At 40.2% G+C, this 20671-nt stretch overlaps 1 protein-coding gene across 2 annotated transcripts; it reads left to right on the top strand.

Moving 5' to 3' along the window:
• Positions 1269-18565, top strand: LOC8057329 (protein EXPORTIN 1A). 2 transcript variants are annotated; one of them, XM_021454065.1, is made up of 32 exons: positions 1269-1382; positions 3583-3699; positions 5375-5467; positions 5585-5656; positions 5826-5933; positions 6018-6100; positions 6312-6450; positions 6537-6605; positions 6763-6840; positions 6929-6988; positions 7751-7795; positions 8063-8170; positions 8250-8330; positions 11342-11545; positions 11637-11696; positions 12249-12359; positions 13030-13127; positions 13223-13331; positions 13618-13683; positions 14644-14742; positions 14818-14898; positions 14990-15079; positions 15486-15571; positions 15841-15921; positions 15988-16170; positions 16614-16680; positions 16776-16886; positions 17041-17148; positions 17223-17360; positions 17453-17584; positions 17656-17760; positions 18101-18565. In XM_021454065.1, exons 1-32 carry the CDS (start codon positions 1284-1286, stop codon positions 18221-18223), a joined length of 3204 nt encoding a protein of 1067 aa, XP_021309740.1. In that variant the 5' UTR covers positions 1269-1283; the 3' UTR covers positions 18224-18565. The 2 variants fall into 2 exon arrangements, with proteins under 2 accessions (XP_021309740.1, XP_021309739.1); XM_021454064.1 differs by lacking the exon at positions 1269-1382 and adding an exon at positions 2204-2497.

Raw genomic sequence — 20671 nt, 5'->3', positions numbered from 1 at the left:
TGAAGATGTTATGTCATCGTCATCTCATCCCCACTCTCTGCGTAGCAAGCCTGGTAGGATCCAGAATCCTATCAGAATAGTGAGCAAGCATGCATGGGATTGAAGATGAAGAGACACATGTTGTATTACACGTAGTGAGCTTAAATGGAAGAGATGGTTTTAGCATGTGAAGGAAAAGAAGAAAAATAGATAAGGGCTTGTTTAGTTCCAAAAAATTTTGGGAAATCAACACAGTAGCACTTTTGTTTGTATTTGACAAATATTGTCCAATCATGGACTAACTAGGGTCAAAAGATTCGTCTCGTCAATTTCTACTAAACTGTACAATTAGTTTTTATTTTCGTCTATATTTAATACTTCATGCATACGTCTAAAGATTCGATGTGACGGGGAATCTGTAAAATTTTGCAAATTTTTTTGGAAACTAAACAAGGCCTAAATTGAAACTGCAAACATTTTAGCCTATAATGAATGGAGCTGTTCTTTCTCTTTTCTAAAGAATAGGAAGTCAAAGAGGTTTGCACATGCATTCAAAATGAAGATCAATAAACATGGAACACTTTGGGATTATGGAAACACCACTAAAACAGTTTAGGGGACTTTTAGCTCAATAAAAAATTCCCTGTATGTTTGCATATAAACTTGATATGGCATGCATGATTTAAAAAAAAACTTAGCAAGATGCTGCAATGCATTATAGAAGTATAATCAAGCACAATTAAACCTTACTTAGGCCTCTAATATTTTGAGGATGTTACATCCAGTGTCACAAAAATCAATTTCCCCTTATGCTAATTGACATTATTATTGTTGCTAATGTATTCATACCTAGTTGAATCGTAAGCACCTCTCACATGTCTATTTTTTTCCAAATTAGGGATGCACCCATTTTTATTTCTCACATGTATATTTGAAACTAAATTGTAGTTAACACTTAACACAAAGCAACATGTGCTAGTAAATTGAATTGCCATTAACACAAATCCATAAAAGATGAACTAGGAGTAATATAATAAAAAAATAACAAAAACAATTTATTACCAGCACGCAGGCCCTAGAGGTGCGGCATGCACACTCCACCCACCGCCCGATCAATCTTGCTCGCATACCCATCGCTCCCGCACCCATTGTCCTTTTAAGAAAAGGGCACCCACCGCCGCCATGACCCTCTCTTCCTCTCCCACTCATGCCCACACGCCCTAGCTATGTCCGTCTTTCGCCTCTCCCTCCCTCTCTCACACACATAAATCACCGGTGAGCACCTCCCCAACACCCTCCTCCTCATGCCTATGCCCCCATCGCCTCCCCACGCCCGTGCCCCACCACCTCCCATGCGTGCAGCCATGGAAGATCGGTGGCAGATTCGCCAGATCTGGCGACAGGTAGGCCTCTCCTCCTCCTCCTCCCTCCCTCCCTTTCTATTTCTCTCTCTTCTCCTTCTAGATCTGCTTTCTAGGGTTCCGACGAGCTCTCCCCTATCTTCTCCAATTCCAGTGGACTATAGAATAGCTGGCCAGGGATACAGGTAGGCTAGATGTCAGTGAGAATGGTTGATGGGCGACTTAGGGGAGCTGGCAGTGGCAGGGACAGTCAGGCCAGCTTAAGAGTAGGGGAGACTTGCTAAAGGTGGAGAAGATGGCGACAGTAGAGGAAGGGGGAGGGGATGGCCACTGCAGGTGCTAGGATTCGTTAGAGCTCTGACGAACCCTAGCGCCCATGCTGAGGTAGTGGCGGGCGGCAGGGTTGAGGGCGCCATAGTTGGGGAAGAAAAGATATGTTGTGCTTTTCCCCCATTTTTTTTGGCAACTAAAACAATTTATTTTTCAAATTTGAGTAAGCAGACGGAAATTGGAGTTTCTTTCAATAAATAAATAACAATGAAATAAAAGAAAAAGTACTCCAAAGCCAACGAGTCTTCTCGTAACAAAAAGGCCACAAAGTCGAGAAATTTGGTCGGCGGCGACCTTTTTCCCCCCAAAAAGTTCAAACGCAACAGCGTTCAACACAGACCGGAGACCCGGGCCTCCCAATTACACGAAGCCCCCTACGAACCCAGCCGTAATTACGAACCGCTCCTTTGCCTCTGCATCAGAGATACGCGTCCACAATTAAACAATCCACCAAGGACCGAGCCGCAAATTTCTCCCATGTTCGCGTGAATCCCCAGCAACCTTTCACCCCAAGGGCTTCCCTTCCCCCCCTCCCCCGCTCCTTGGCTTAAACCCTGCGGCTGCGGCGAAACAATTCAAAATCCGCTCCTCGAATCCGTCCGCCCCCACCTGGAATCCCCTCTTCGGCCACCCCGCCGCCGCTCCCCGCCTCGGAACCTTCTCCAACCTTGTCGGGCCTTACGCGTTCGACCCCGCCCGCCCGCCCCGAGCTCGCCGCCGCGGACGCCATGGCGGCGGAGAAGCTGCGGGATCTTAGCCAGCCCATTGACGTGCGGCTGCTCGACGCCACCGTCTCAGCGTTCTATGGCACCGGCTCCAGAGAGGAGGTAACTTCGCCCCCCTGAACCCATTCTACGCTGCTGCTGCTGCCATTGCTCCCGTGGGTGGGGACTTCTGGTCTTTGGCGGCCGATCGCTCGTCGCGGGCAGGCTAAGTTTTTGGGCGGTGAATGGTGGTTGGCTCGGTTGGGACAGGATGCTTTGCTTTTTCTTTTTGCCTCGTGTGTCCGTGTCTGATTGTGATCGCGCCGCAGCGGAAGGGGACAGTCTGCGTTGATCAGGCGGATGGGTTTGTCAGTGCGGTTCTGAAATGACGATTGTCTTGCTTGGTTGCAGTGAAGTCTATTATTGATGCCCAATATTTTGTTAAAGGTCAATGAAACAAGTATGTGATCGTGTGCAACTTATATTTCTAACACTTCAATTAATTTCATAACTGTAAAATTTGAACCACCAACCACAGTACAAAACAACATTTGTATCCAAAGTTTGAACTATAAATGAATAATCAATGTTCCATGTAAAAACATGGAGAAGTAAATAATCTGGAAATATAGCCCAATACAACATTCTAATACAATTATGCGGTCTACAGAAGCTTATAGGCTGCAGTTCTGTATGGATGCAGACTGTTGGAACACCATTCAATTGTCTGTATTCTGCACAGTGGAAAAATGTATGAGCTTTTGGTCTTTTTTTTTTCATCAGCTAAGGCTAATCCTATTTTCGTGTAATCCACCAGCAACAACTATGTTAAATAATTTCAAACTACTTATTGTGCTCTGCGAACATCACTTCAGTTGACAGGATAGCTGCAGCAGATGTGCTATGAAATGTGTTCTACATTTGTTAATTATTGGCTCCTGGGCCCTTTTGGTATAGTTAAATGTTTAATTCAGGCTGAAGCAATTCTTTTTTCTTACGCAGTTGCTGCATGGTGCTTGCATTATTGCATCACAGTGTCTTGATCTAATTGTACTGTTAGGTGAAACATTTTGTATTGCATGCTTTGCAAATGGGAAAGCAATAAAAGACGAACCATAGGAATACTTATCATTGTGCATTATTATAATTCATGTTACTGTCAATATACAATGTGATTGTATTACTTATGTGCTGCTGCTGTGTTTCAGAGGCATGCGGCAGATCAAATCTTGCGGGAGCTGCAGAATAATCCAGATATGTGGCTACAAGTGGTTCACATTCTGCAGAACTCCCAAAATTTGAATACCAAGTTCTTTGCTCTCCAAGTAAGTTTTGATTCAAGATGCCCCCCCCTGTTGATACAGTAATATTAAATAACTAAACTGCACAGGAACACCCTGACAAGGGGCAGCACTGAAATTACTGTATGGTGTGGATAGCATTACAGATCAACTACTCTAGAATAGGATTTTCTGTAGTGATTTAAGTGGATAGCAACCATGCCACTAATTTAATACTGAGCATGCACTTTTGAGGGATCAGGGATGTGTAAAGACAGGTCAACCCCCATTACGTTGCTCAAACCAAACCAATTGGTTAGTTTGCAGCTAGGATTGGACGGTCCATTCCTCAAACCAAACTGTCATAGTACTGTCTCACCGGTGGGAAATTAGGAATAAACTGGCAGGAGAATAGCAGCAAGGGGGGAAATTGGGGAGGGGAGAAGTGTTGCAGCCCTAGGGCTGGCCGCGCCTAGTAGTAGGAAAAAGGGAGCGTGGGTGACAGCAGCAGCTTTGTGGGTGCTGGAGATAGGTGACATGGAGGCAGCAGCTGCTAGTATGCTGAGGAGGCTGGAGAGCTGATTCTGGAACTTTGCCCTTAATCATTTCCTTCTTGATTCAACCTGGTACATGGGACCTCTATAAATAGACGAGACTTGAGTTAACTCACAAGTAAATGTAGATTGTATTCGGATAGGACTCTAGTGTCCTTAGTTTCCAAGCTCAGACTTTTGAGTTGTGTGTAGACAGTGTCGGAGCTTATGATTTATTCCATTTTTGCTTAGTCTGAAGATTGCATGGCAACTTAAACCTTTTTACTGCAATATTTATCTTGGCTTAGGAAGAGACAGCAAAATAGACTGGACTTAAATAAGCGTTCACATGAAAGACCAAGAACAATCTAGCTACAATAACAGAGGAGACCAAGTAATACCCCAGTTTGCAGATTTAATCCCTAGGCCTTTTATTTTTTAAAATGTAAAACCACAGAAGTACAGCATAAGGTATTGATTTATCACAAGTTGAAACGAACATTGATCATGATGGTACTTAAGCACATGGGATATGTGTACTTTGATGGTAGATTTACTCATCCACACCAACATCAAGACAACCTTTGTTCCAAAGCAAGTTGGATTAGGCTAGATTCAAAATCATGAAACTCAAGAAGAGGTGCACAGGCCAACAAAGACATTAGTTTGAAAAAAATGGTTTTGGTACAGTATAAGACTAAAAGTTGCTGGTTTTTTTTCATTGTCTTGCCTAGCCTATCATAACCCTCCTGCTTTGAATGACCATAAAGCAATGCATAAATATGTCTATAACCTTGTATTAGCAGTGCAGAAGATTATCTATAATTTTTGTCAACATAAAAAAAAATCGACCCCATGCGGCTCCCAGGGCATTGCTATTAAGGTAGAAGACCTCAACCTTGTGGTCTGAGAAGATTCTATAGAAGACCTCAACCTTGTAGGCCGAGCAGATCCCCAAACCCCAGCTTTGCCAACGAGGGGCCTTCTTAACCAGCTTAAATTCGCTCCCACGGGGAGTTGAACCTAGGACCTGGAGGTGCTACTTATGCACTTACAACCACTAGGCTACAGGCTCTTTTGCAATTTCTATCATCATGAATTATGCTCCAGATATTTCTAATAATATATACACAAAAGGTTTGTTTCCTATGAACCTTTTATGGCTGATTCTAATTCTATACTTTTAGGTACTTGAAAATGTTATCAAATATAAATGGAACGCTTTGCCAGTGGAACAACGTGATGGTATGAAGAATTATATATCTGATGTCATTGTTCAGGTAATGATCAATATATATGGCCATTACCTTGATGAACCTGATGCTATTTTTTGTGTTCTGTAAAGCTGGCTCTCTGAATAATCCCCCTGCCCCCTTTTTCATTTTGCTTTCTACTAGCTCTCAAGCAACGAGGTTTCCTTTCGACAAGAGAGACTTTATGTCAATAAGCTCAACATTATTCTGGTGCAGGTAGGCTAAAGTGTTTTGATTTTATTCTAGAGCAGATTTTTCTTTGTCTAAGTATTCATAATTTGTTGTACGAATCATTATGGTCTATGCTACTGTGGTAAATATGAATTTTGATTTTCGCAGTACTGTACACCTCTGTTTCTTATGTTGACTATTTCTGTTATAATAGGTTTTAAAGCATGAGTGGCCTGCCAGGTGGACAACCTTCATCCCTGACCTTATTGCAGCAGCAAGGAGTAGTGAAACAATATGCGAGAATTGTATGGCAATACTGAAGGCAAGTTGCTTGCTCAATATGCCCTGTTACCTATTTGTTTTACCATATTTGGATTGGTTGTCTGACTGAGCAACAAATTTGCAGCTGTTGAGTGAAGAAATTTTTGATTTCTCAAGAGGGGAAATGACCCAACAAAAGATCAAAGAGCTAAAGACTTCACTAAATAGGTATATATTTGCATCTTTTTTTGCTAGCTTTCATTCTCTAGTCGATGGGTTGCTCATCTGTTTAATGCATTGCATATTGTTTTGGTGGCATATTTCATCTTGCCTATATGGATGTGACTTGAACTTTATCTCCGAGTCTTAAAACAATGCTTTATATATAAAAACATTTATTTATCTTAGTACTGATATACTGTTGTATGCTTTTGAACAGTGAATTTCGTCTTATTCATGAGCTCTGCTTATATGTCCTGTCTGTGTCACAAAGACCTGAACTTGTTCGTGCTACATTGGCCACACTTCATGCTTTTCTGTCATGGATCCCCATCAGTTTCATATTTGAATCACCTCTGGTGTGTATTCCTCTTATGTATAACTTGAATGCTCTAATGAACAATTGCATCTGCTCCAACTAAAACCTTTTTATTTGACCTTTTAGCTGGAGACACTTTTGAAGTTTTTCCCTGTTGCTGCTTACCGGAATCTTACACTTCAATGCCTAACAGAGGTAAAAAAATGCCAATTATTGTCAGTTCTAATGCGTCATTCGGTTATTCCAGTATAGTAACACACTTTATTTGATTTTGATAATTATGGAGATTATCTGAGGATTGAATCAGGACTCGCAAGGTGGATGTCTGTACTGATGTTTTAAGCCATTGCAGGTTGCTGCTCTTCATTTTGGTGATTTCTATGACATGCAATATGTCAAGATGTATGAAGTCTTTATGTTGCAGCTCCAGGTATATTTCATAGTGTCAAGAACTGATTCACTTTCCTCTAGCTTGCTTGGTGGCCTCTTTTTTACTCTTTGTTTTCCTTGATGTGCAGGCTATTCTTCCTTGTGGAACAATTTCAGATGGCTATGCCAATGGTTCTAATGAAGAACAGGTATACTCTTACCTTTTCCCCTTGATTCTATATTTTCTGGAATTTGCAGATTTTCAAAATCTCCTATATGAAGTTTCAGATTTGATAAGCTTGCATTCAGTTTTGAGTAATCAAATTCAAAATGGAATTTCACGTTGTTTCTTATGTTTAATTTGAATTTAGAGAATCATATTGTTATTCAACCTACAACATGTGTATTTTAAGCGACGTTGAGTTTAGAATTAATTTTTTTGTGGATACTAGCAAAACTGCCTGCAATGGCACTACAAATTAAAGTACATTCATATATATAGTTAACCTTGGTACCATGATTCTTTTAAAGAAGATTAGGATGATTTGAAATGCACTTATGTTCAGGGTCAGGGTGGGTCGATAACGCAAAATGTAAGGTGATGATGGCAAGCGCATTAATACACCATCATCACCAACGCCATTGTTTTTAGTAATAGAGACAGAGATTTCAATGTTGGACTTAAAAAATATGAATATGAATTTAATAATTTTTGTAGAATTGAAATTTGATAGTGAAGCCATTTCATTTTATTAATCAGATTACCAACTTTTCTGGTATAGCTGTCTAGTAACAAGATGTCAAGATCACAACCATAGATTTAGTTGTGATGTTCTAATGGGACTATTTGCCAACAGTGCTAAGCTAACGACGATTTCGATAAGCCTTAAAAGATTATTACAGTCCAATCCTGCATAATGAGCATGCTGCTCCCATATCATGCACTAAGACATACTTGTTTCTCTGAGCAGGCATTTATCCAAAATCTTGCACTTCTTTTGACATCCTTCTTTAAGGTAATGATCACTGCATTCTGAATCAAGCAAAGCTGTCCAGTAGGATACTTTTATTGTTATAAAATTTATGGGCTGCCGGACCCAACATATATGCAGTTGATGTTATGCTTTTTACGAGTAAAAGTTGGGTTAATATTGACTTGTAGAATGTAGGCTAGTTTCAGGTCTAATTTCGGACCAAGAAAATAAAATTGCTATTTATTACTGTGTTACACACCATATCAGTCTCAAATGATATTTACTCTAATTTTAATGTGATAAATGTAGAACCACATGCGCATACTGGAAAAGACTCCTGAAAATAGAGCTGCATTGCTTTTGGGCCTTGACTACCTCCTTGAAATTTCATTTGTCGATGACACAGAGATGTTTAAGGTATGAAGCTAGGCTGAATTCTGGAACACATAGAGTATTGTGTAAGGTCATCTTATGTTGTTGGTTGTTTGATCAACAGGTCTGCTTGGATTACTGGAATCTGTTTGTTTTAGAATTATTTGAAACATACAACCAAGTGGAGCGATTGATGGAACTTCAGGTTCTTCTAATTTTAATTAAATACTGCTTATATTATCTATGTTAGCAATGCCTATTTTTTCTTCTTGCTTTGGGATGTGTGTAGATCTTGATAGTATGATTTAGTCATTTTTTTTTCATTTCAGCAGCAGTTAGTGAGAGATGCCAGAACCAAAATTTCAAATTTTCCATGCTATTATTGTATTCTGTTTCTGGCTTTCACTTGCTTTGGTTGTAGTTGTTATGCCAGATTTTAATGTTTTTGCCATTTATAAAGGACATGTTACACTAACATGGCAGTGCTATGCTAATGTACATTTAGTTTGGGGCCATCTTTGACATCATGACATGTATGCGATTACTAATGCGACATCTTTCCCATATGTTGGAGTATGTGTGTATTAGGCCCATGAGGCCCTGTGTATTAGGCCCATGGGGCTCATGTATGACTGCTATACAACCACCCTTCTAGGGTTGGGGCACGGTGTAGCAGTACCTGCAAAGGTGGCTCGACCACCGGGTCAGTGGGAAACACAGAGGATAGGTCAAGCTCCGGGGTGGAAGCGGAAGTGTCGGTGGTGGAAAAGGGAAAGACAGACTCATCGAACACCACATGGCGAGAGATGAGAACCCGACGAGAGGTAAGGTCGTAGCATCGGTACCCCTTGTGATCCGGGGAGTACCCGAGGAAGACATAGAGAGTCAACGGGGAGCCAGCTTAAGGGGAGCGGTGGCGGTGGTGTTCGGGTAACACGCACACCCGAAGACTCGAAGGTGGTCGTAGCGAGGAGGGGTACCGAAGAGAGCGTGGTGTGGCGTGGGAGCTGGGCAGGCAGCGGAAGGAAGGCGGTTACCGGCACAGTGCTCTCGCTGGCTCTCACTCGCGGGTGGCCCATGCATTAGTTGGACGTCAAGAATGCCTTCCTGCATGGCGTTCTCATTGAGACAGTCTACTGCAGCCAGCCGGCGGGGTTTGTTGACTCTTCTCGTCCCGACATGGTGTGTCGGCTCAACAAGTCTCTCTACGGCCTCAAGCAGGCCCCCCGGGCGTGGAACCATCGGTTTGCTGCCTTCCTAGTGACTCTGGGGTTTGTGGAGGCCAAGTTAGATACCTCTCTGTTCATCTATCATCGCGCTGAGACTGCGTACTTGCTGCTTTATGTTGATGACATTGTCCTCACAGCCTCCAGTGAGTCCCTCCTTCGCCGGATCATCGCCTCTCTTCAACAGGAGTTTGCTATGAAGGATCTGGGTGCACTCCACTTCCTCGGGGTCACTGTTGAGCCTCATCCTGCCGGGTTACTCCTTCACCAGCGGCAGTACACTCTTGATATCCCGGAGAGTGTTGGGATGACCGACTGCAAGCACTGCTCCACTTCGGTTGACACACAGGGCAAGCTGCTAGAGGCCGGGGGCACCCCAGTGACAGATCCCACTGTATATCGCAGTCTTGCCGGTGCACTTCAGTACCTCACCTTCACCCGGTCGGACATCACCTATGCAATTCAGCAGATATGTCTACATATGCATGATCCCCGAGAGCCACACCTCACTGCTCTCAAGCGGATCCTTCGCTACCTCCGCGGCACCGTCGACTTCGGCCTCCTTCACCGGCGGTCGTCCTCCACTGAGCTCGTCGTCTACACGGATGCCGACTGGGCTGGGTGTCCTGACACTCGCCGCTCCACCTCTGGCTACGCCGTCTTTCTGGGCGGCAACCTGGTGTCCTGGTCGTCCAAGCGCCAGCCGGTCGTCTCCCGCTCCAGTGCCGAGGCGGAGTACCGCGCTGTTGCTAACTGCGTGGCTGAGGCTTCCTGGCTCCGGCAGCTCCTTGCCGAGCTCCATAGCCCTCTATTCGGGTCCTCCACGTCCTGACCACCTCCCAGTTCGCCGATATCTTCACCAAGGGCCTCCCGTCATCGACCTTCACCGAGTTTTGCTCTAGCCTCAACATTAGTTGCGTCTGTGTGGGGGGGGGGGGAGGCTCGTGTGTGTGCTTCTTTTTGTGTCCAGTTTGTAACTCCGCTGCGCCGGTAGTTCAGACTGCGGGGGAATGTTGGAGTATGTGTGTATTAGGCCCATGAGGCCCTGTGTATTAGGCCCATGAGGCCCATGTATGACTGCTATACAGCCACCCTTCTAGGGTTGGCCCAATAATCAATTCAGTCAGTTCAATACCATATAAAACATCCTTTTCATTAGACTATAAGTTTCAGCTTACCGAATAGAAACAATTTATGTACAGAACTGGAAGATAAATAACTTGTCTGTCATTTGTCACATGAAATGTATCTAGAACTCAATTTGCTCGGTAAAAATAAGGGTGACATGAAAGATTAAATAAAGCACACCTGGTTTCATTCATTGTGGAGTGGCTACTCCCAAGCAAGTAGTTATACAGAGAAACAATGAAGCACAGCCTCCGTCTCAAACTGCAAGTCATTTTAGTTTTGTCCTAAGTTAATCTTGTCTAACTTTGACAAAGTTTATAGAAAAGTATTTTAGCATCTACAATATCAAATGTTGTAGATATTTGTGCATTTTTCTATAAACTTGGTCAAAGTTGAGAAGTTCAACTTAGTACAAAGCTAAAACGACTTAAAATTTTGGAACATGGGCAGTAACTTTTAATGTAAGGTGGTATATTATTGGAGGTGTATATGGTGTTGTAAAGGTTATTACCCCTTTCGTTCTTCTAATATAATGACACAGATCTCCTGTGTGTTTGAGAAAAAAAGAAAAAAATGTGGTATATTATTGTCTCTTCAGAGCCACTTACACACATGCCTAACTAGTGTTAAAATTGTTTAATGTGATGGTGCAACTTGAGATGTTAATACTGCAAAGGTTCAGAAACATTTGGTTGCAATCTGAAGTAAACTGAACTTTCTCAGGGCTGATCTTTTGTAAATGATATGTTTTTATTTTTCTTTTAAACAGTTGTTTTGATGACCTCTTGCATTACTCTTCATTCTTGTTAAAAATTCTGTATACTTCATTCCTAATCATTTTTACCACATGCACAAACTTCAGACTCAGCGGATTCCTGGAACTGATGATGGTACGCTCATAGCTGTTCAACAGAGGAGGCAACTTTATGCAAGATCACTTTCGAAGTTAAGAACGTTAATGATCTGTCGGATGGCAAAGCCAGAGGAGGTTTTGATTGTTGAAGATGAGAATGGGAATATTGTACGAGAAACATTGAAAGATAATGATGTCCTTGTTCAGTACAAGGTTAGTAAAAGGATTAGCTGGCAATTCGTGCAGGATATCATAGGCATCTTTCATTAACTTTCTATTGTTATTGTTTGCTGTTCTATTCTAGATCATGAGGGAAACACTAATATACTTGTCACATCTTGATCACGAAGATACAGAACAGCAGGTATATCTTACTGTGTTACTGTGAATTTTTCTAACATTTGGGTCCATGATTTCTAAATCAACTTTGTCAGGATGGTTATTAACTTGGCTAGTTATGCTATTTCTGTTTGACATATGAGTCAGCACATGTTCATAGGATTTTTTTTTCGGGGAGTTACATAGGAATCTAAAATCAAGTCCAATTTTGTTTTCTCTCTTGGTCATTTATGATTGAAACAACATATCCTGTGCCCAGTACAGACACTACCACCTTCAACTTTCCTGTGTTCTCACCTGGATCTGGAGCCTATCCTTGTGTGTTTTTTTGATATAATATTCTGGTGTTTTTCATCCTGCTTTCCAAGTGGAACTTTGGAAATAGAAAAAGGCTTAGCATTATGCTTCTAGAGTTGTTGGTTACTATTTGGTGACGTGGAAGCCCTATTTTATCTTCCTAAGAGTATTATAATAAAATTATGGTAGCTTCTGAGATATGTCACTTTCTGTGTATAGCTGGCACAAGATTATCTTCTTCGTTTGTGTAACTTACAATGAAGCATCTTCAAATTTTCAGATGTTGAGGAAATTAAGCAAGCAATTAAATGGTGAAGACTGGAGCTGGAATAACTTAAATACTCTATGCTGGGCAATTGGATCCATTTCTGGTTCTATGGTGGAGGAACAGGTTCATTGACTTAATTATTATTTGTAGACATGTATTAATATTTGTCAATGAAACAAAGATCCTCATCTGTTCGTTTGTTCCATTGTTTTAGTTTCCTCTTATTGGCTGATATGCTCCAGTACAGTAACAACCCCAAACTTAAATGGTAAAATATCCCCAACCCAATGAGTATAATCCCTTTTCTGACAGTTGAGAAACACTAAAGTTTGGTGGCAATTGCACTCTGGACAATCCATGCATAATGCACCTTGTTTATAACTTTTTGGATCTGTCATTTTTCTCTTTTGTATATTGCTCTGTTATTCGTAGAGCAATGTAGTGCTTGAAAGGAAAACAATCCTGAACAGTTCTCTGAGGAACTCATACACAAGAACACACACATGCACAGTAGGTTTAGTGGCTGGAAATTGACCTAGCTTCTTTTCTGATTTCTGGATCACATATACAGCCGTGTGCTACTTCTAAGGCTGAGAAAAATCTTCTAGTCAAAGCAGCCATTACTACCATAATCAGCCTATTATTTTCTTGAACTACTAGCTAAAATCATGCTAGCACTAATGACTCTGAATCTAGACTCTAGGCTGAACCTGGACACAAATGCACACAAGTTTTGTTGCTGACAGAGTTTCATCTGTTCAAAACCTTTATGTCCCTATTAAATCTGCTGCAGGAAAACAGGTTTTTAGTTTTGGTTATTCGTGATTTGTTGAATCTTTGTGAGATTATGAAAGGGAAAGATAACAAAGCTGTAATAGCAAGTAATATTATGTAAGTATTGCTTCCATTTTGTATTATCATACTTTTATTTATTATGATAAGATTTAGAATGATCAGTATGCTGCTATTCTTTTTCCCATAATTAGGTATGTTGTGGGGCAATACCCAAGGTTTCTAAGGGCGCACTGGAAGTTTTTAAAAACAGTGGTCAACAAATTATTTGAGTTCATGCACGAGACGCATCCTGGAGTTCAGGTTACATATTTCTGTTTCTTTATTTGTTGAAGAAAAATGCATTTAGTTGCTGTTCAATTGGTTCTGCAGCTTTTAATTTGAAAATTATAGTCCTGATTACTTACCCATATTTAGCTAGTAAGTCAGCTAGTCTTTTATCATATTCTGCTGTATATCTGGCAGCAAGGTTTTTCTTAATTTGTCTTATTGTTACATATATCTGGCACTGTTGTATATCCTTAAACTTTTTGCCCTGTGAAGAACACACTCAAAGTAATATAGAACCTAATCCATGTTTTGTTTGTAGGATATGGCATGTGACACATTCCTGAAAATTGTTCAGAAGTGCAAGCGCAAGTTTGTGACACTCCAGGTTAGTTTGGTATTGTTAAATAATGTGTATTGTGCAGATTACAGTAGAATGTGTCTAGGAATCTAGCTTTGAATTGCTCTCTTAAAATCTTGCTTAGCTGAGCTGAAGCTTCATGAGCTTCAGTGTTCAAAAATGAATACATATTTTCGGGTGTTGTGACTTGGGATCGTTCAATTAAAGGGTAATTCTAAAGGCATCTCTATCATGTGTTGTGACTAAACTCAATGTATATTTTAGGGTGTCCCAACGCTACAAATTAGAATAATGTGTGATCTAAAGTCCAAGGAACCATTGATTATTGAATAGGTAAATTTGTTAGTTTATGACTGAACATTATGGACTTGTGACCATTCGTGAAAGGGATAGTTCTTTTGATGTAGTTAGGTAAACAATATTATCCTGCTTTTGTGATGTGCCTCTGACCACTGTCAGTGTCATGAATTCCTTCCAAGTTAATCTCAGCATTAGGTAGGATTAGGGACCAATTCTTGAAGTAATAACTTCAGGAGCACACACTACAGATGTGCCCCCCCCCCTTCCCCCCCCTCGAAGCATAAGTGCCTGCACAACAGTATGTATGCTGGTTACCTGGGTGTGCTTTCAACAGCCTGTGCAAGTACTGTTGTTAGCAACTGTTGCCTATATGTCCCTTGTAGGTGCCTATTTGATCTTTCAATGGAGGCATCTTCCTTGCTTGCAAGTTGTGATACATTCTTTAGTAGGCCCAAATGAAGTGAAGACTGAAGAGTGGTGATATGTTTTTCTGATTAGTTTTTCCCATCCTTTGGTTAAAGATCGCTCTAGGGTTTGAGTTTAATACGACAGATGATATGATTCTCCCCATTAATGAGTTATGACCATTGAACATTTATCTTGGAACACATGGGCATGTGCTGATGTGTATCTCTCGGTGATGTGTGGCTGTTACCATTTATTCAACATTTGTTCATGGTTGTACAGGTCGGTGAGAATGAACCATTTGTTTCTGTGCTGCTGTCCAACCTTCCTACCACAATAGCAGATCTTGAGCCTCATCAGATCCATACATTCTATGAATCGGTATGCTGTTGAAATTAACTGTTTGTCAGTCTGTCAATGAAGGGTATATCTTATGTTTTCATTATCTTTATTCAGGTTGGTCAGATGATTCAAGCCGAATCTGACAATACTAAGAGGGAGGAGTATCTCAAGAGATTGATGAGCCTACCTAATCAGGTTCTACATACACTCAGATTTTGTCATCCAATTTTTCTATGACTTTCACCTAGTATTCTAGTTGTAAATTTATTGTACCCTAATGTTGCAGAAATGGGTTGAAATAATTGGGGAGGCTGGCCGAAGCACTGATATTTTGAAAAACCAAGATGTCATAAGATCTGTTCTGAACATCTTACAGGTAATAAATTAAGTTTTGAAGTGGCCAAGGGGAGGCTATATTTGTTCTCATGCTTCTATGATTCTATTGCTTATCTACTTTTGTGAAAGGCAACTGCCTAGTTGGTGGCATCATGTTGCTTGCTTAGTGGATGGTGCCTGATACTGTGACATTTTCCTCATTAGATTTGATGTCCAAATGTTGGATTTATTTTTCTTTGTTAGAAGCATACTCTAATGCCATATTGGACTCACCTTAGACACATTCTTCCTTTTCTTTTAGATAATTGTACTAACCACTTTATTAGAAGCACACCCTAGTATACCATTTTAAATTGCCCAGGCAACTTTCTGTTTAGTTCCACTTCTTTTCTCCAATTTTATTTCTTTTTCTGGTTCTTATCAGATATAGTTTTTGGTGCTTGCAGACGAACACAGGTGTTGCATGCTCACTTGGACCTTATTTTTTCCCACAAATTTCAGTAATCTTCCTGGACATGTTGACAGTGTATAGGTATTTTCACTTGCAGTTTACCAAAGTTCTTTTTATTCTTTTATTTTATTTTTCTTAAATTCAAGTTGCTCCACACATGCTTGTAGTCCATTCAGTTAGTCCCCAATTTGGTTTCTCTGATGCTGCAGATTTGCTGACAGTATTGCTTCTTCATATTATTGCATCACTCATTTGATAAAAGTTTTGTACTTTTGTGTGTATCATCTGCGAATGTACTACAGAGTCAAGGTTTCAGCAGCTAATATACTTCCTTGCCTATTACATATCAGAATGTACAGTGAACTGGTGTCAAACACTATTTCTGAAGGAGGGCCTTTTGCTTCAAAGACATCATTTGTAAAACTTCTGAGGTATGAATAATTATTCTCTGCAGATCTTAATACTGTGTATTTTGTTAAGTGGTTTGTAATAAACAGATCAGTAAAGAGGGAGACATTAAAATTGATCGAGACTTTTCTGGACAAAGCTGAAGATTTACCACACTTGGGAAAACAGTTTGTTCCTCCAATGATGGATCCTGTTCTAGGTGATTATGCTAGAAATGTGCCTGATGCAAGAGAATCTGAAGTTTTGTCATTATTTGCGATAATTATAAACAAGTAAGTCTGCCATTATTTTCTTCATCCATTTTTGTTTTGTGATTTGCTTGTTAAATATAGATATGCATGAACTGGTCTTTTATAGACTTCTTTTGATAACAAATGGAGTTTGTTCTATCCTATCCTAACTTGTTTCGGACTAGAGCAACTCCAGCCCACCTCCTAAACAAGTCCCTATTCTAAATCTAGGGACTTGATCTAAAAAAATCAACTCCAACCCACCTCCTACCTGGGCTCCCATTTTCCATGCCCTCCCAAATTATAGTTTCAGCCCTTCATATTCAGAACCCCCCTATCCAGTGGGTCCCACCCACCTTCCTCTCCCCTCCCACAAATCAAGACAAGAATTACAAATGGTGGAGTTGATGTAGGATTTGTATGTGAGATTTAGGCTTTGTTGTTGGCAAATGGAGTTCGTTAGTAATTTGTCTTTTTCTGCATAGGTACAAAGGTGAGATGCTTGAGGAAGTTCCTCGCATCTTTGAGGCTGTTTTCCAGTGTACTCTTGAGGTATAGATAATGTAATTTCAATCTGATTTTTTTTTGTGCTGATAAAAGATAATTCTCATTTATAGTCAACTTATATCTCTTATGATTCATATCAGATGATCACCAAAAACTTTGAAGACTATCCTGAGCATCGCCTTAAATTCTTTTCCTTGCTTCGTGCAATTGGTACACATTGTTTCCAAGCTTTTATTCAGCTCTCTAGTCAGGTACAAGTGAATTTGGTATTTCATCTTTCAGATGTCCTGTAAATTATAATGGCATCATCGTATATTCTTTATTGTTAAGCTCAAAGCGAAAACATGCTTGTTCTGCCTGCACATTACTGGTTTACTAACCTGATTATTTATCTGTCTGCTTCAGCAACTAAAGCTTGTTATGGATTCCATAAGTTGGGCATTTCGACATACAGAGAGAAATATTGCTGAGACCGGTCTAAGCCTGTTATTGGAAATTTTGAAGAACTTCGAGGTGCAATTTATGCTCTATCCTTGGTTAGTACTCTAGTTACACTTAAGGTAACCTGAGTGATGCTGTCCTTGCAGGCTTCAGGGTTCCAAAATCAGTTCTACAAGACATACTTCTTAAATATCGAGCAGGAGATATTTGCAGTGCTCACAGACACATTCCACAAACCTGGTTTCAAGCTTCACGTTTCTGTGCTTCAACATTTGTTCTATGTGGTAAATATATATGCATATGTGTTTATTTGTTGTTCTATCTTCTGACGATTCTCTGTGTGTGTATTTGATTACTATGTTTGCTGGCATATTAGGTTGATGGTCTAACGGAGCCTCTCTGGGATGCCTCAGCAGTTCCTTCTCAATTCATAAATAATGCAATGTTTGTTCGAGACTACACTATTAAACTTCTCAGCTCATCCTTTCCTAACATGACGCCTGTAGAGGTATTTTATCCCTTGTGTACTTCTATTCTTAGTTAAATCAGCAGGAAATTTGAAATCCATGTTTTCTACAGGTAGCAAAGTTTGTTGATGGACTTTTTAGTTCAAAAACTGATCCTCCAAATTTTAAGAACCATATAAGGGATTTTCTTGTTCAATCGAAGGAGTTCTCTGCCCAGGTATTGTCACAAAAGTGCCTGCATCACCTTGAATAAATTTATTTTATTTTGGCCTTGCTGAAATAAAAAATAGATCTTTGCCATATAATAAAACTCTTTGTATGTACACCTACATATTAATCAATGAAGTGCACAACCTCCTTGCCCATCTCTAAGCATTGCATTAGAGCAAGGAAACCCTAGCCCACATCAATCTGACCATAGCACAATATCAGAAGGATGTCTTTGATTTCAGTTCTTTCCTTTCTAGTCTAGCTTTTAATGAATGATACATTATCGAATGAGGTGCTTGTAAATTATATTCTCTGCTGATTTTCTTCTTGTTGTCATCTGGTGCCAGGATAACAAGGATCTATATGCTGAAGAGGCTGCTGCTCAGAGGGAAAAGGAACGCCAACGTATGCTTTCCATTCCAGGGCTCATCGCCCCGAATGAATTGCAGGATGAGATGGTGGATTCATAGTGCTACCTTAGTATGACATTCAATGTCTTGCTTCACTTCTGGAGCCCTTGTGTTGAAGGCCCAATTGTTTTTCTAGGGTGATGAAAGAAGTGCTCCGTTTAGTTTTAACATTCTTCATAGTTACACTACTGGTTCAGGGGTTTCTGAAGTAGATAGTTGAAGGATTTAGTTGTCTGAGCTGTTTCAGACTGCCAGTGGTATATTGGGGGGAGGTCTTGGGTTCAATGTATTTAGCTTGGAGTGTTGTTTGTGCCACACTAATTATTTACAGTATGATGAAGCCTCGATGGCACCACATGCCAAGTGTGGCTTCATTTTCTTTTCTTATACATAATAGAATGATTTCCTTTTACTGTAGTGTCTTGGTAATCATGTTGAAATCATTGTACACTATGTAAGTTTATTACTGCGAGAACTGTTTTCTTGTTCCATTGCGTAGTTTCATTTTGTTGGTGTCAAAGATTTAACAAGCAATTTGTTGCTTGCTGCAGTTCCTGGTACAATGTTTTGGTTCTCGTTGTGAATCAGCTGGTCATTTTTTCATACTCCATAAAATGTAGTCCAACTGTTTTACCTTGAGTGAGGATAAATGTTGACAGGTTTTTCCTGGAGTTCAAGGTATATTCATTGGATTTTTTTTTATTTGCTGTGGTTTTGGTTCACCGGGATACGGTTTCTGCCATTTTGCCTTATTCAGAACTTAGCATAAAAACAATATAATCTTTCTTTCTTTTTTGGAAAGGAGATTTTACTTTATTTTTAAGAAAGCATATAAGTTTGATACAAAAGCTGGGGATACCAGCGAGACTAGAGTTTAGACAGACATCAGAGCAAAAGACCAATCACTTTCCTTGAGCAGTGGCTTCCAACTCTTCAATAAAGATATATGCCAGAGAAGATTACTTCAGCTGGTCATTTAGGAAATTACTTTTCAATAATAGCCATCTTGTTCCTCGTTCTCCACAAACCTGCAAAAATGAACAAAGCAAATGAGCAATGCTTATGCCCTGTTTAGTTTCCCACCTAAAATTGTTTCATCCATCCCATCGAATCTTTGGACACATGCATGGAACATTAAATATAGATAAAAAAATAAACTAATTACACAGTTTGGTTAAAAATCGCAAGACAAATCTTTTAAGCCTAGTTAGTCCATGATTAGCCTTAAGTGCTACAGTAATCCACATGTGCTAATGACAGATTAATTATGCTTCTTGACTAGGATAGATTTGTCTTGCAGTTTCCAGACGAGCTATGTAATTTGTTTTTTTATTAGTTTCTAAAAACCCCTCCCGACATCCTTTCGACATATCCGATGTGACATCTAAAAATTTTTCATCTCCAATCTAAACAGGCCTCTGACCTTGGGCCACTGCTCGGCGTCTCTCTCTGACTTCACGTACCTGAATGCATGCATATGATGTCATATGATGTGATGCAATATGACTGCAAAAGATGGACAAGATAGAAGAGAAGGGCACACTGTGCTTCGCATGAACATTTGTAGGTTTATGCATCGTCTCTTTGCACAGGAGTGTAATCACCTCTAAATTTTTAGGTTCAAAATCATGAAGTCCCTTTCTCCGTTCTCGAGGTTTTTTTTGTTGTTGATAAAAGCAGTTAGCAGAACCACATTTCATGAAAATTATTACTCTCAAAGTATTTGGTCAAATAGCTTCGCCTCTAAACTCATCCGTAAGTACACTGGAACTTTCAAGAATGTTTTTTTTATATCACACAATTTACCAAGCCATCTCTGGCAGAAACAGTGCTCCGTGCACGTTTGAGAACGTAAGAGTATGTTGTTCGGGATGTCAGCACGGTTACTAGAAAACTGTTTCGCAGTATTTGTTTAAAAAAAGAACCCTAGCTATTTCCAAAGCTTCAATCAAGATATTCACAGATTTCGATAGCCAAACATGCTGAGGATGAAGTCTAGCTAAAATGGTATTCTTATGTAAGAGCGAGGTTAACAATTACAGTTGATTGCTGGCGGTAAGGTTTTTTTACTCTCAGCTTATCCATATAGTAGTTAGCTCTTTTACTATATTAACATATGGTCCATTTATCTTTTTTATAGAGTTTTTTGGTTCTTATGTCTAATTTGACTGTAAGCTTCCAGTCCGCCTCTTCTCTCTTCTTTATCTTAGCCTTTAGTCAGCTTCCATCTTGTTATTATACTGCTTTAAGTTGGGGCCGGCGAGTATACAATCTAATGTGATGAGAGGAAGTGTGATGCAATTGGTTGCGGCGTGACAGTAGTCAATGCAACATTATTTTGGTTGAGGCATGCACATGGCTTGTGACACATTTATATATAATGGCTGCTTGAACCTATCATATTGTCACATGAAGAGATGCCATTTTGCACACAAAATCTGCAGTATCTGTGGTGGCGTGGCGCATGTTCACACTGCTTCGTTCAAGTAGGGTGATACTATAATCCGA

This window comes from Sorghum bicolor, chromosome 2, assembly GCF_000003195.3.
Source record: "Sorghum bicolor cultivar BTx623 chromosome 2, Sorghum_bicolor_NCBIv3, whole genome shotgun sequence".
NCBI lineage: Eukaryota > Viridiplantae > Streptophyta > Magnoliopsida > Poales > Poaceae > Sorghum > Sorghum bicolor.
This window is presented reverse-complemented; position numbering and strand designations above follow the sequence as displayed.